The sequence below is a fragment of the Ovis canadensis genome, chromosome 3 (genome assembly GCF_042477335.2).
Source record: "Ovis canadensis isolate MfBH-ARS-UI-01 breed Bighorn chromosome 3, ARS-UI_OviCan_v2, whole genome shotgun sequence".
Lineage (NCBI taxonomy): Eukaryota > Metazoa > Chordata > Mammalia > Artiodactyla > Bovidae > Ovis > Ovis canadensis.
This window is the reverse complement of record NC_091247.1, coordinates 68,849,753-68,864,835: the sequence shown is the minus strand read 5'-3', so window position 1 is coordinate 68,864,835 and position 15,083 is coordinate 68,849,753. Positions and strand designations below refer to the sequence as shown.

Genomic DNA, 15,083 nt, shown 5'->3' with positions numbered 1-15,083 from the left:
TACATATGAATAGTTAAGACTTAAAGCACTCTGAAGACTACCTTCAGGACATGGAGAACTTGCAGAATATTAAAAATAAAGAGGGGGGACAACATAGTAAAGAGCCAAGATACTGGTAATAGAAGAGGAAGGGGCAGATAGGTTTGAGTGTTAATATTTTAGTTATCTTTCTGATTGATGGGTTCATGAATATTTGTATTATTAAGATTTTTTTCTTTATAAAAAGGATGCCCATGAACATACACTGAGAGGGAACCACAGACTAGGAATTACAGATTAATCTATTTCTTACACCTGAGAACCTCCATGACTAAAGCAAATAAAAACCTGAAGTACGTATATGAGAAATTCTATCATACTCTGCCTCTTATTGTAATTAATTTGTGTGCATATATTTTCTGCTCAATTAGATTTTAAGTTCATTGACAACAGAGGAAAAAAATCTCACTTTGATATTGGCTTGAGTCAACAAACAATTTTAAAGCATGTAATGGGTATGACTCTGGATGTATTAAATTTGTGATGCCTGAGTTCTGACTGTCCAGGTAGAGATGTTCAGTAAGCAGGGAATAATATGCATGTCAGCTGAGATGATGGATAGAATGCTCATGGAACGGATAAGAGGCCTAAGAACCTAACTCTAGGAAACTATATTTAGAGAGAACGCACAGGACAAAGAACTGTTACAAAGAGAAAGACAAAAGTGATCACAGGGCACTCTACCACTAAATTCACTTTACTATATTTATACATTCAATTCCACAATTAGACTACATATTCCACAGTGGTAAGAATAAATTCTTGCTAATAAATACAATCTGCATTAATTATTCCCACAAACATTTATTATAAAATATAAATACTAGAACAGTAATGATGGTTAGGCAACAAAATACAAATTATATAATTACAAAAATTCTAATGAAATAAAATCTAGTGTATAACAATATTCTTAACAATACACACTTCTATCCCCGCTGGAATCATGTGGCCAACTGGATGCTAAACAGCAGACTACTTGAAAATCTAATTAACTGATAGACTGTATTTACCATGGGAGAATAGAAATTCTCTTCAAGCCTGTACTGAATATTTTCAAATTAAAGTATATATAAGTTAACTTTTTATTCTGTTTGTTAAGCCCTAGTTTTCTACATTATTTTTCTGCCTTAATTGCTCTGCAGTCTCAAAATTAATTCTTGAGCAAAATAAATGATGTCCACTGTTCCTCAGATAGACTTAATACTCACCGGTCATCAGTACTTTGCTCATCATGTAAGAGTCGCTCTTTATTTAACCCTATCTTCTCAAGCTCATGAGTTAATTTTTCAAGATCATTATTCATTTGTTGAGTCTTCAATTTTTCACTCACCAAATCCTTATTTTAAAAGTAATGCAAAACTCACATTAGTGTTGTGAACATAAACATCAAAGAAATTCAGCCAAGATTTCATCCAGGAATACACATAATTTAAACCAGGAAAGACAGAAAGGCTGTTGCTGAACTTTTTATCAATTAAAAAATAGTCAAGCAAAAAAATTATAACCCAGTTCAAAGAGCAATGTTTTCCTTCTTCTATTTTGCTAATACTTTTTAACTTCTTAATGTTAAAAACTAAAAGGAGAAACTTATACTTGTGATTACACACCTTAGGTTTGAAAAGTGTGGGGGAAACAATATACATCCATTAACTTTTCATAGTGAACTAGAACTCTAGTGCGTATTTCTTTCATGAATATATGCTGGATACAACATATATTCTCCTATCACAAGCACCCCTCTCCCAGTGGGAGGCCTGACATTGATCTGAATAACTACGGGGAATTCTTAAGAGATGTGGGGACCAGGAACCTATTGTTTATGTGTGTGAGATTGTAGAACAACAGAAAGGAAAAAGAAAAAGGATAATAATGATCCCTTTTCAACGTCTCTTTAGCAGAAAGGCAGATTTCCCAGTGCATGCATCTGCCAGAATGCTGTTTTTTTTAAATTGAACTTAAAAGGTTATCATATATAGTAGAGCATACGGATAGCAAATAAACATTATTTGCTCTCTTCTGAGCTACACCAACCATTTATTACCTATAAATTTTAGAATCCTTCATGATACACCGATCCAACCAACTACCAATTGTTCGGTGTTGACCAGATTTGCATTCTCTTGCTTATATTCTCTCAGTCAAAATCCAAGGGACTTTGAAATCTGAAAGATCTAGATGTGAATCCAGAAATCCAAACCTACCATTTTGTTCTTAAATAAGTTATTTAATGTCTCTGAACCTCAGTTTTCTAACCTAATGGAGGTAACAGAAATAAAGGATTGGTTGTAAAAATTATCAAGTATTTGGCACATAGCCAGTATTCAATAACTAGAAATTATCACATTCAGTAAGTTTTGATCATATATTTTAATATTACTTTGAAACAAAAGTGTAAAATTATAAGAAATAAGTCAGATACTACATGGATAACTTATTAGTATAATTTCTTAAAAAATACAAATTGCATTCACTTCTTAATTTAACACAAGTTGGAAACTTGGAAAATTTTTAATTCTAAATTTCTACTTTGAACCATAAATAGATTATACAAATTACCATAATAAAGCTTAAAGAAGTTCTAAGTTAAAAAGATTTAAAAATTTGTGTGAAATTTAAGTAATTAACTTACCTCTCGTAATGTAACCAAAGTTTTTATATCAATAGTTGCTCTTTTCACAAGCTCTTTATTTTCTTTCTCTAATTCTTTCAGACGAACGCAGGATTCTTTATAAATACCAATCTCTTTGAAAAGGGTTTTGTTTTCTTTTTCCAAATTTCCAATTTTCACATTATTTTCTTCTAATGTGGTATCTTTTATTTCTGCTTGTTGCCGGAGTCTCTTATTTTCCTTCTCCAGTTGTTTTTTATCCTTTTCCAGTTGAGAAGTCTCTTGCTCTAATGATTTATTTTCTTTTTCCAGCTGTTCTAGTCTTTTGCTAGATATTTTTAACTCTTCTAGATTTTTCTGCAATGTTTGATTTTCCATCTCTAAGTCCTGTAGTTCACTTTCCAATTGTTGGATTTTTTTATTGCTATTTTCAAGAGCTTTCTGTAGCCTTTGATTTTCTGTATCTAAACCCTGATAACTAACTTCTAAGCGTTCTGTTTTCTTGAAAGATGCTTTCATGAGCTCTAAACCTTTCTTAAGTTGTTCTTTTTCACTTTCCAGTTCTTTATTCTCTAGCTGTAGCTGAGCCATCTTCATGCTTGCACACTTCAAAGATTCCACACTCCTTCGAAGTTCTAAGTTTTCCTCATCAAGCTGGGAATTCTCTTTTTCCAGGGATTCTAACTGAAAAGTGAGGTTTTTAAAGCTATCCAATGTTTTTTTAAACTTCCTATTTTCTCTTTCTAACTCTGAATTTTCTTGTTCTAAGGCCTCAATTTTTTCACAAGTAATTTTTAAATTGGTTATCTTTTTCTGTAACAGTTCATTTTCTTTTTCAAGATGATGCAACTCATTTTCAAGTTCTTCTGCTCTTTCTCCTTTTTCTTTATAATGTTCCAATTCTTTTCTGATTTGCCTTTTCTCAAATTCAATCTTGCTTAGCTTGCTACTTGTTTCTTTGATAGATTCATGGAGAATTTTGTTTTCTTTTTCAATGTCTTTCACCCTTGCTTCAGCACTTATCTGGGAGCGCTGCCTTAAGGAGGACACGGTTTGATTCAGATGTTCATTTTCCTGTTCTAATATTTTAATCTAATTTAGTTAAAAAAAAAGGAGAAAATTTAAAACTTAATGGAACATGAACTAAATATTTAAAAATTACATAGTTTTCTTCCTCCAAAAACTCGCAGGGAAATCAGATCATAAAAAGGTGCTAAAATTGTCTATTTTAATTTTAATTCTGACAAATATTTACTGAGAGATCACCATGTACATGTACTGTCTTTAAATTTCATATCTTTAGGGAGTCCAAAATGTACAGGAACGGTTAAGAGAGATGAATATTAACCAAAATGATCTTCAGATTATATAGTGGTGATATGTTTCAAATTCAAATATGAGTCTAGATGAAATGTATACACATATCTTCTTAAAGATACACGCTTTTACATTCATTCAAGAAATTTCACAATACATATATACAAGAAGACCTCAGTAAATACAGTATTTGCTCTATTATATGTGTAGATATGTATATCTATGTGTGTGTGTGTATGTATTTGTGTGTATTCATTTCCTAAAAGATTTCTAATTTGGAAACATCAAAATAACAATATTCCTGGTACATTTAAAAATGAAAACATCCAATTTATAGTATGGTCTATTATAATGGTAATGGTTCTTAAAATACAGTGTGTTAAACAATCAATTCTGAGAAACTTGTAAAAACAGAGATTCATGCTTAGCTCTAGAATTTTTGTTCCATCGCTCTATGGAAATGCGTATTTTTACAGGTGTCCTAAGGACTAACCCTGGTGGTTCAGATGGTAAAGAGTCTCCCCTGCAATGCAGGAGACATGGTTCAATCCCTGGGTCGGGAAGATCCCCTGGAGAAGTAGACAGCAACCCACTCCAGTATTCTTGCCTGGAAAATCCCATGGACAGAGGAACCTGGCAGCCTACAGACCACAGGGTCACAAAGAGTTGGACATAACTGAGCAACTAACACTTTCAACTTTGAGGACTATAGCTCGATAATACAAATAATTTTACTTCTAAAAACTAGAAATTTTAAAACAGCCAGTTATTTAATCTATTTGATTCTCAGTTTCTTCAAGCATAACATGTAAATGACCAATAAAACTTGAGAGCAAGTATGAAAATATACAGAACAGTTGCTGCCACCACTTCAGTGGGATCAGAGTAGAGCTGCACTTCATCCCAATTTCATTCAGGGCCTTCAATATCTGCAGTCTCATTCCACTGACACTTGGAAAGCAATTCATGCACAGGTACCATGAAATTTTCTATCAGACAACTATTAAGCACACTGACAATTTAAAAAATTCTAAGTTTTCCCTTCAACTTTTCAAAAATGCATGGGATAGAAAATGAGGTAAAACTATAGTTACATTAAAATCTAAAAAGTTCTAAAATATTTCATTTAATGTTATTACGAAAATTTTACTTGCACAAACTTTAAAATAACTGTTGTTAATAAGTTTTAAGATCTGTTGCTTAATAAAAAAATTTATGAACCTGTCTCTCTGAATTTTCTCGAAGTGTTTCGATCGTTTTTTCAAGCTGAGCTTTTTCCTTCATTAGATCCTTGCTTAAATTCTGACAATTTTGAAGACTTTGCTTTTCTTGAATAATCTCATTTTCAAGGATTTCAACCTGGTGAAAATGAAATCACAAAACAATATATCATTAGTATTTCAAAATAGTGGAACCATGTAAAAACAAAAGCTAATCACTGAATAAAGGGTAGAAGACAGATTTAGAATAGTGAAGTTTAAGAATTTCATAGAAAAATTCAAGTAGTATTTCAAGGTAATTTTAGCAGCTATCTAAAATACACAGACATGATTATCTTTCTTGTCCTCTGCATCTTTGAAGGCAAATTTCCACTTCTAAACACAAACACAAATACAACTGCATACATACACACATGCCACAGGAAGAATACACAAAACATACTGAAAAAAAACTCTCTTGGCTTGAATGGATTTGTAAAATGGAAATTTAATTAGTCAAGGAATTTAGTGCACAAGAAGGAAAAGATGAGAAAATGAGACAAGAAGGAATTTGGATTAAAAGAGAAAAAAAGGAGACTACTAGAGAAAAAAAGATTTGAGCAAAACTCTAGCAAAGTATGAGGTTAATGAGTGTGAAAAATTCAACTTCAAAATATGCCATACTAGTGATTTCCCCATTATTATGTAACATATTCAAACCAGATAACCAAAAAAAAAAGATTTAGACATATAAAATATTCCACTTCACATTTAAATATTACCTAAATCCTTGTAACAACAGTAAGAAACTCTAAGAAATGATATTAATATCTCAAAAGCATAAAGTCACAAATCTTATTCAATAATTCACATTAAGTTTACACAATCAGGAACCTTTAAGTTATTAATAACTAATCTGGTTCTCACATTACATACTGAAATATATGCATAGTATTTATTTAATTAAACTCATTTGCTATATTAATGGAATTCAAATGAAACATTCAGTTTACAAAAGATATACAAAGAATTAATCAAAAATTGCTGGAATCACTAATTTACTAATTAGACTTTAAAGTTAATTTCAAAATAAAAATTCCAGATTTATAGTGGCGGCAAAAAGAAAACCATTCCAAGTTCTAAATGGCCACTTCTATTTTAACACTAATTTATTGTGAAATGCTTATTTGGTTAATGAATTAAAGACGATGCAAAAAATATTTTAAAAGAGAAAAAATCTTTCAAGAAAATCAAAGTGTCTATCTGCATTATCTAAGGCAGTGATTCTCATGGCATGGTTCCACAATAGCAGGATGAGTCTCACCTAGGAACTTCTTGGAAATGAGAATTCTTATCCCACCCTGGCCCTACCACATTAGAAACTCTGGGCATGGGGCTCAGCAATCCGTATCTTAACACGTGCTGAAGGTTACTGTGATGAATACCTACCTATTCAAAGCTATTGGTCTAAAAACTAGGCAGATTTTCATAATCAAATCTAGAAACAGAGAATCCAAAGGAAAAACTAGACATAGCTGACACATGTAGGAGAATATTTATTACAGTATATTTTTCAGTGACCAAGAACTGGAAACAAAAGTAAAAGCACATTTTGAAGGGTATACATGATGGAGGGTATTCATGATAAAAATATCATGTACGTCTTTATAATATGATTTCTATTTATGTATACTGTGTGTATGTGTTTGTGTAGGTAGAAAGCTATGCACAAATAAGTTACTTGGTCTAACTGTCCCACAACAGGAAAATAGAGTATCTCAGAGATATTGTAAGTTTGGATCAAGACCACTGCAATAAAGTAAGTATCACGATTAAACAAGTCAAATGAATATTCTAAAAGCTATGTTTACCCAACACTGTAGTCTATTAAGTGTGCCATACCATTATGTCTAAAACAACCAATGTACATACCTTCCTTAAAAAATACTTCACTGCTAAAAAAAAGTTAACCATCACCTGAGCTTTCAGCAAGTTTTAATCTTCTTGCTGGGGGAGTGTCTTGCCTAGATGCTGATGGCTGCTGACTGATCAGGATAGTGGCTGCTGAAGATTGGGATGGCTATGTAATTTCTTAAAATAAAACAATAAAGTCTGCTCCGTCAGTTGACTCTTCCTTTCATGAACAATTTCTCTGTAGCATGCAAGGCTACAAAAACTTGTTTTTTCAAAATTGGAGTCACTTCTCTTAAACACAGCCACTGTTTTGTCAACTTTACATAATATTTAAGTCCTCTGTTGATATTTCAACCAACTTCACATCTTCAACAGTAGACTCCGTCTCAAGAAACTTTCTTTACTCATGCACAAGAAGTAACTCCTAATCCATTATAGCTGTATCATGAGATTGCAACAAATCAATCACATCTTCAGGCTCCATTTCTAGTTCTGGTTCTCTTGCTAATTTCTCCACATCTGCAATTACTTCCTCCACTGAAGCCTCTAAGTCATCCATGAGGGGTAGAATCAACTTCTTCCAAACCCCTGTTACCGTTGTTATTTTTACTTCTTCCCATGAATCACGAATGTTTTTAATGGCATCTAGACTGGTAAGTTCTTTCCAGAAGGTTTTCAATTGACTTTGCCCAGACCCATCAGAGGAATCACTTTTGATGGCAGCTATAGCCTTACAAAATAAAGAGTAAGACTTCAAAGTCAACTTACTCTTTAATCTATGGGCCATAGAATGGATATTGTGTTAGTAAGCATGGAACAACATGAATCTCAATCCTAAGTCTCTAACAGAGCTCTTGGGGATCAGGTGCACTGTCAATGAGCAGTCATATTTTGAAAGAAATTTTCGTTTGAGCAGTAGACCTCACAAGTGGGCCTAGAATAGTCAATAAACCATACTGTAAACAGATATGTTGTCATCCAGGCTTTGTTGTTCCATCAAGAGAGTATAGGGAAAGTAAGTACAGAGAGAACACATTAAGCAGAATTCTTAAGGGCCCTACGATTTTTGAAACTGTAAATGACCACTGACTTCAAGTCACCGGCTTCATTAGCCTCTAACAAGAAAGTCAGCCTGTTCTTTAAAGAAAAAAAAATATATTTATTTGGCTGTGCCAGGTCTTAGTTGTGGCAATGCAGGATCTTTAGTTGTGGCATGTGGGATCCAGTTCCCTGACCAGGGATCAAGCCTAGGCCCCCTTCATTGGGAGTGTGGAGTCTTAGCCACTGAGACTGCCAGGGAAGAAACCTGTCCTTTGAAGCTTTGAACCTAGGCATTAATTAAACTCTTCCAGCTATGGAAGTCCTAGATGGAATCTTGTTCCAATAGAAGGTCGTTTGTCTATGCTAAAAATCTAGTTTAGTGTAGTCACCGTAATTAATTATATCTTCTGGAAAACTAAATACAGCTTCTACTTTAGTACGTGCTGTACTTTTATGTTACGGAAACATCTCTCCTTCAACCTCACAAACCAACCTCTAAAAGGTTAAAAGTTTTCTTCTGAAGCTTCCTCACATCTCTCAGCCTTCACAGAACTAAAGAGAGGGCCTTGCTCTAGATTAGGCTTTGGCTTAAAGGAATGCTGTGGCTGGCATGTCTTCTATCCAGACCACTAAGACTCTCCATATCAGCAACAATGCTCTTTCATTTTCCTATCATTCAAAGTTCACTGAAAGTACTTTTAATTCAAGAACTTCTTTGCATGCACATCTTGGCTGACTGGTGTAGGAGGCCTACCTTTCAGTCTATCTTGGCTTAACACTCCTTCCTCACTATTTTTAATCATTTCTAGCTTGTGACTCGATTGTGAGAGTGAGAGATGTGCAACTACTCCTTTCACTTGAACACATACAGGCCACTCTAGGGTTATTAGTTACCTAATTTCAATATTGTTGTGTCTCGGAATAGGGAGGTACAAGGAGAGGGAGAGAGATGGGGAAATCACCAGTCAGTGGAGAAGCTGGAACACCACATCACTTGATTAAGTTCACTATCTTATATGGGTGCAGTCTATGCCACGCCAACACAATTAAAATACTAACATCAAAGATCACTGACAGAGATCACCATAACAAATACAATAACAATGAAAGAGTTTGAAAAATTGTGAGAATCACCAAAATGCAACACAGAGACATGAAGTAAGCAAACGCTATTAGAAAAATAGTGCTGAGAGACTTGTTTGAAGCAGGGTTGCCTCAAACTTTCAAGTTGTAAACAACAACAACAACAGCAATTATCTGTGATGTGCAATAAAGTACTATACAATAAAATAAGGTACGCTTGTTATTTCTTTTCAAAGTCTACCTAAATTCAGGTTTCATTATCCCTAAACTGTGGCCTCTAAATACCATTGTCGACTAAAAGAAAGAAGGGCTTTTTAGAGAAATGGCTGTGTCCAGGTCTGAAGCAGGAAATGTTTCAGAGGAACCTAGAACACTCTGTCACAGCAGACAGCAAGGAAGCTCTCCAGGAATGCTCAGGTCATGTCATAAGGATTCAGGTAGCAGCTTAAAAGAGTTGGGAGGGTAAGAAAAATGCAGTGTATTAAAATATGTGAAATATTTTTAAATCTGTAAGTTTATTATGACACCACAACAAACTCAATAATTATCTCAGGAGGATATGAGAGAACCAATTTATTACTAGGAAACCAGTAAATAAAGGACAAGAATCAAACATTCATCCCACTTTACCCACCCTAAGAGTTGTTCCTCAGAGTAACTAACAGTGGTTTATTTTTTAACCCAGTATTTTTTTTTTTAAAGAAATTTTCCTTACAGAAACACTCTAGCTACCAAATTAAGAATGGATGATATACTATCAGGATTTTGTACCCTCTGATTAATTAAGGGATCTAAACCAATGATTTTCTATGACTACAAACATCACTTTCTTCAACAGAAAAACTACTAGGAAAGAAGAGTAAATCTATAGACTGAAAAAGACTTAAGGGACACATCAACTGATTGAACATACCAATCTTATTTGGATTTATATTTAAAAAATATTTGAATATACTTATATTCAAAAAATGAAAAAAAATTTTAAATCATAATAGATTTGAGAAACTGAAATGCTGATCAAAAGCTATAATTTTTTAAGTGTGATAGCATATCTGTTCTTTTTAAAAATTCCTTACTTTTTAGAAATTTATAACTGAGATATTTATTGGTAAGACATTACCATATCTAGGACTTACTTCAAAATTATCTGGTGGTTGCATAGACAGTATCTAGGGTAGAAGTAAGATTAGGTGTAAGATAATAACTGTTGAACTTGAATGAGTCTAAGAGTACATTCACTTCATATTTATATAAGTTTGAGATCTATATAATAAGTTAAAATAATACTGAGGGTATAATAAAAGTTGGAAAATAAATGTTCTATCTAAACACTATTTACTTTTACATATACCTTTTTTACATTATATTAAACATTAATTTTTATACCTTCTTACTTAGTCTTTGATTTTCTTTTTCAATTTTCAGGATTTTGGAGGTGGTGCCTTCAGCAGAATCCATAGTACTCCGAAGCTCTTCTACAGTTTTTGTCAAACTCTGATTTTCCATCTCCAACTTCAACAATCTACTTGATGTCAATTCATTCACCTCATGGCCCAAGGATTTTTGTGGTGCTGTAATATTGAAAAATATGACACTGGTAAAACTATGCTTACTCTTCACTATTTAAAATACTTAGTGTAAATACACTAAATCATCTGATCCTTAACTTTAATAAAGTTATACAAGATAGACACAATAAAAAAACAGAGATAAATACAGGTAAATCTTTAAATTCTAATGCATTCAGAAGTGGGGGCTTTCCTGGTGGCTCAGTGGTAAAGAACCCGCCTGCAATGCAGGAGACGCAGGAGATGAGGGTTCGATCCCTGGGTCGGGAAGACACCCTGGAGAAGGAAATGGCAACCCACTCCAGTATTTTCGCCTGGAGAATCCCATGAACAGAGGAGCCTGGCTACAGTCCATAGGGTCGCAAAGAGTAGGACACAACTGAAGCGACCTAGCACACACACGTGTATGTATCCACAAGCATTCTAGTGGGAAAAAAAGTACAAAATTTAGACTGAAGTGACTAGACTTTTAGTCCTAATTCCATGAGAAAGCAACTTTAACCTCAATGAATCTTAGCTTACTTGGACAAAATAAAGTTATTATCCTGTGTATCTAACAGAGTTACTGTGTGACTCAAATAACAAGTGTAAAGCATATTCCATGCCACACCTTCAAAGATTAAAAAAAGGAAAACAGTTTGAAGGGGAAAAAAAAAAATCTCAATCTGATTCTGAGAAAGGCAAGATAGTACTATACACAGGTCACTTCCAAAAAGTCTTTCTCTAAATGGAGAATCTAGTTAACTAAGTATAAAGAGCAACAAGCAGTCCATTTTGCCAAGGGAAATCATCTTTCTAAGCAGCTTTTGGAATTCTATTTTTTAAAATAAGAAAACTCAGTTTTAACATCTGGAAATGTTTTCCAGTAAGCCAAAAATAATTATTTTCTAATAACTGTATAATAGACTCATTAAATGTTTTGAAGATATAAAAATATTAGGATTCACAAATGAAATATGACACTTAGAATTTATTTTGAAATCCTAGATTTCCGGAAAGGAAATGAACAGAAATACAGGAGGGCATTTCTAGGTCTGTCTACTTTGTATATGTTTGAAATCCTCCATCATAAAAATCAAACACACACACACACACACACACACACACACACACAAACCATGTATCCCCACAAGTCATACATTCTTTTTTTTAAAATCATGTAGAGTAAAATATCTCCTAAGATTTAAGAAAGCCTCAATTCTTTCAAGTTTTTGTTCTAGTCAGCACACTGTTAATCTTTTATTAAAAGCTGGTATCATAGATACTCACTGACTTTATAAATTTTATTAGTTGTCCATGTCTTCTTAAGTAAAACTGATTTCAATTAAACAAGATTAGGCTACAAAACATGATATGCCCTAACAAAACTTTCACTACTAGGTGCTTCAAAGAAACTTCAAGCCATCCTACAAAGAATAAAAAGGATGCATACAACACATTTTTAACATGGGAGAATGTCTATGTTATATTTTGGATGAAAAAAGGAACCCTGACTGTACATATACACTGATGATGATATATAAAATAAATGTGTGTATAGAAAAATTCTAGAAGCAAATTTTGTGAAACATAAAAGGCAAGAAATTATTAGTGACTTTGATTTCCTTCTTTACATTTTTCACATTCAACAAATTTTCTAGAAAGTTCCTTGTATAGTTAAAAAAACTACACTATACTAATATTCTGTTCTATGACTGCAGCAAAACAACTAATAATAATAATAATAAAACACTCAAATGCTATTTACAAGGTGTTCTAAAGAGCTTCATTAACAAATTCAACTCTCACAACAACCCCACCAGATAGTCCTTACTATTACTGTCCCCACCTAACAGCTGAGAAAACTCCTAACAGTGTAATTTTAACTACTTGAATAGTTAAGTTCAGTTGCTCAGTTGTGTCTGACTCTTTGCAACCTCGTGAACTGCACCACGTCAGGCTTCCCTGTCCATCACCAACTCCTGGAGTCCACCCAAACCCATGTCCATTGAGTCGGTAATGCCATCCAGCCATCTCATCCTCTGTCGTCCCCTTCTCCTCCTGCCCTCAATTTTTCCCAGCATCAGGATCTTTTCAAATGAGTCAGCTCTTTGCATCAGATGGCCAAGTATTGGAGTTTCAGCTTCAGCATCAGTCCTACCAATTAACACCTAGGACTGATCTCCGTTAGGATGGACTGGTTGGATCTCCTTGCAGTCCAAGGGACTCTCAAGAGTATTCTCCAACACCACAGTTAAAAAGCATCAATTCTTCGGCGCTCAGCTTTCTTCACAGTCCAACTCTCACATCCACACATGACCACTGGAAAAACCACAGCCTTGACTAGACAGACCTTTGTTGACAAAGTAATGTCTCTGCTTTTTAATATGCTGTCTAGGTTGGTCATAACTTTCCTTCCAAGGAGTAAGCATCTTTTAATTTCATGGCTGCAATCACCATCTACAGTGATTTTGGAGCCCAGAAAAATAGTCAGCCACTGTTTCCCCATTTATTTGTCATGAAGTGATGGGACCAGATGCCATGATCTTTGTTTTCTGAATGTTGAGCTTTAAGCCAACATTTTCACTCTCCTCTTTCACTTTCATCATGAGGCACTTTAGTTTTTCTTCACTTTCTGCCAAAAGGGTGGTGTCATCTGCATATCTGAGGTTATTAATTTTCTCCTGGCAATTTTGATTCCAGCTTGTGCTTCCTTCAACCCAGAGTTTCTCATGATGTACTCTGTATATAAGTTAAACAAGCAGGGTAACAATATAAAGCCTTGATGTACTCTTTTTTTTTTATTTTTACTTTATTTCACAATACTGTATTGGTTTTGCCATACATTGACATGAATCAGCCACAGGTGTACATGAGTTCCCAATCCTGAACCCCCCTCCCACCTCCCACCCCATTATCATCTCTCTGGATCATCCCCGTGCACCAGCCCCAAGCATCCTGCATCCTGTATCCTGTATCGAACATAGACTGGCGATTCGTTTCTTACATGATAGTATACATGTTTCAATGCCATTCTCCCTAACCATCCCACCCTCTCCCTCTCCGAGTCCAAAAGTCCATTCTATACATCTGTGTCTCTTTTGCTGTCTCACATACAGGGTTATCCTTACCATCTTTCTAAATTCCATATATATGTGTTAGTATACTGTATTGGTGTTTTTCTTTCTGGCTTACTTCACTCTGTATAATCGGCTCCAGTTTCATCCATCTCATTAGAACTGATTCAAATGTATTCTTTTTTAATGGCTGAGTAATACTCCATTGTGTATATGTACCACAGCTTTCTTATCCATTCATCTGCTGATGGACATCTAGGTTGTTTCCATGTCCTGGCTATTATAAACAGTGCTGCAATGAACACTGGGGTACATGTGTCTCTTTCAATTCTTTTTCCTATTTGGAACCAGTCTGTTGTTCCATGTCCAGTTCTAACTGTTGCTTCCTGACCTGCATACAGGTTTCTCAAGAGGCAGGTTAGGTGGTCTGGTATTCTCTTGAAGAACTTTCCTCAGATTCTTGTGATCCACACAGTCAAAGGCTTTGGCATAGTCAATAAAGCAGAAATAGATGTTTTTCTAGAACTCTCTTGCTTTTCCCATGATCCAGCGGATGTTGGCAATTTGATCTCTGGTTCCTCTGCCTTTTCTAAAACCAGCTAGAACACCTGGAAGTTCACAGTTCACGTACTGCTGAAGCCTGGCTTGGACAATTTTGAGCATTACTTTACTAGTGTGTGATATGAGTGCAACTGTGCAGTAGTTTGAGCAATCTTTGGCATTGCCTTTCTTTGGGGTTGGAATGAAAACGGACCTTTTCCAGTCTTGTGGCCACTGCTGAGTTTTCCAAATTTGCTGGCATATTGAGCGCAGTAGAAAACATTTAAATCTGAATTGTTTTCTTTGTAACTCAATTCACATGGAATACAATTAAAAAGTTCCACAAATGTTTTATGTAACACCTCTTGGCAAGCTCATTGGCTGAGTATCATCACTTACTATGAAGTCAATTTACATGAGGTCCCAGAACTTGGAATTAGGTTCCCAAGTGTAAAATTAGGAAAAGCCTAACAGTAATAAATATGACAAGTCATCTGCAGAAGTTACCATTTTTTAGCACCAGGCTATAAGCTCTCAGAGCCTGCTACAATAAAACAGGTATAATAATATACTGGTTTACCGAGAAATTGGGGAACCAGTCTAATTGAAATAAATGTGACTGGGGTATAATTTCAATAAAGTATATCAGTATTAGCAAACTCAAAGTTTTAACACAAAAGGCCACATTGTATGTATGTGTCTAGCTTTAATAAAG

General features: G+C 34.4%; 1 protein-coding gene across 8 annotated transcripts in view; it reads right to left on the bottom strand.

Annotated features, from left to right (window-relative positions):
- The window catches only part of CCDC88A (coiled-coil domain containing 88A), a 120,893-nt gene that overhangs the window by 41,059 nt on the left and 64,751 nt on the right, over positions 1-15,083 (bottom strand). For all 8 annotated transcript variants that reach the window (XM_069583296.1, XM_069583297.1, XM_069583298.1 and 5 more), the window contains exons 13-16: positions 10,591-10,775; positions 5,189-5,326; positions 2,672-3,742; positions 1,251-1,378 (exon numbers count right to left, since the gene is read on the bottom strand). In XM_069583296.1, coding sequence (XP_069439397.1) covers positions 1,251-1,378; positions 2,672-3,742; positions 5,189-5,326; positions 10,591-10,775 — 1,522 coding nt within the window. The remainder of the gene's footprint in view (positions 1-1,250; positions 1,379-2,671; positions 3,743-5,188; positions 5,327-10,590; positions 10,776-15,083) is intronic.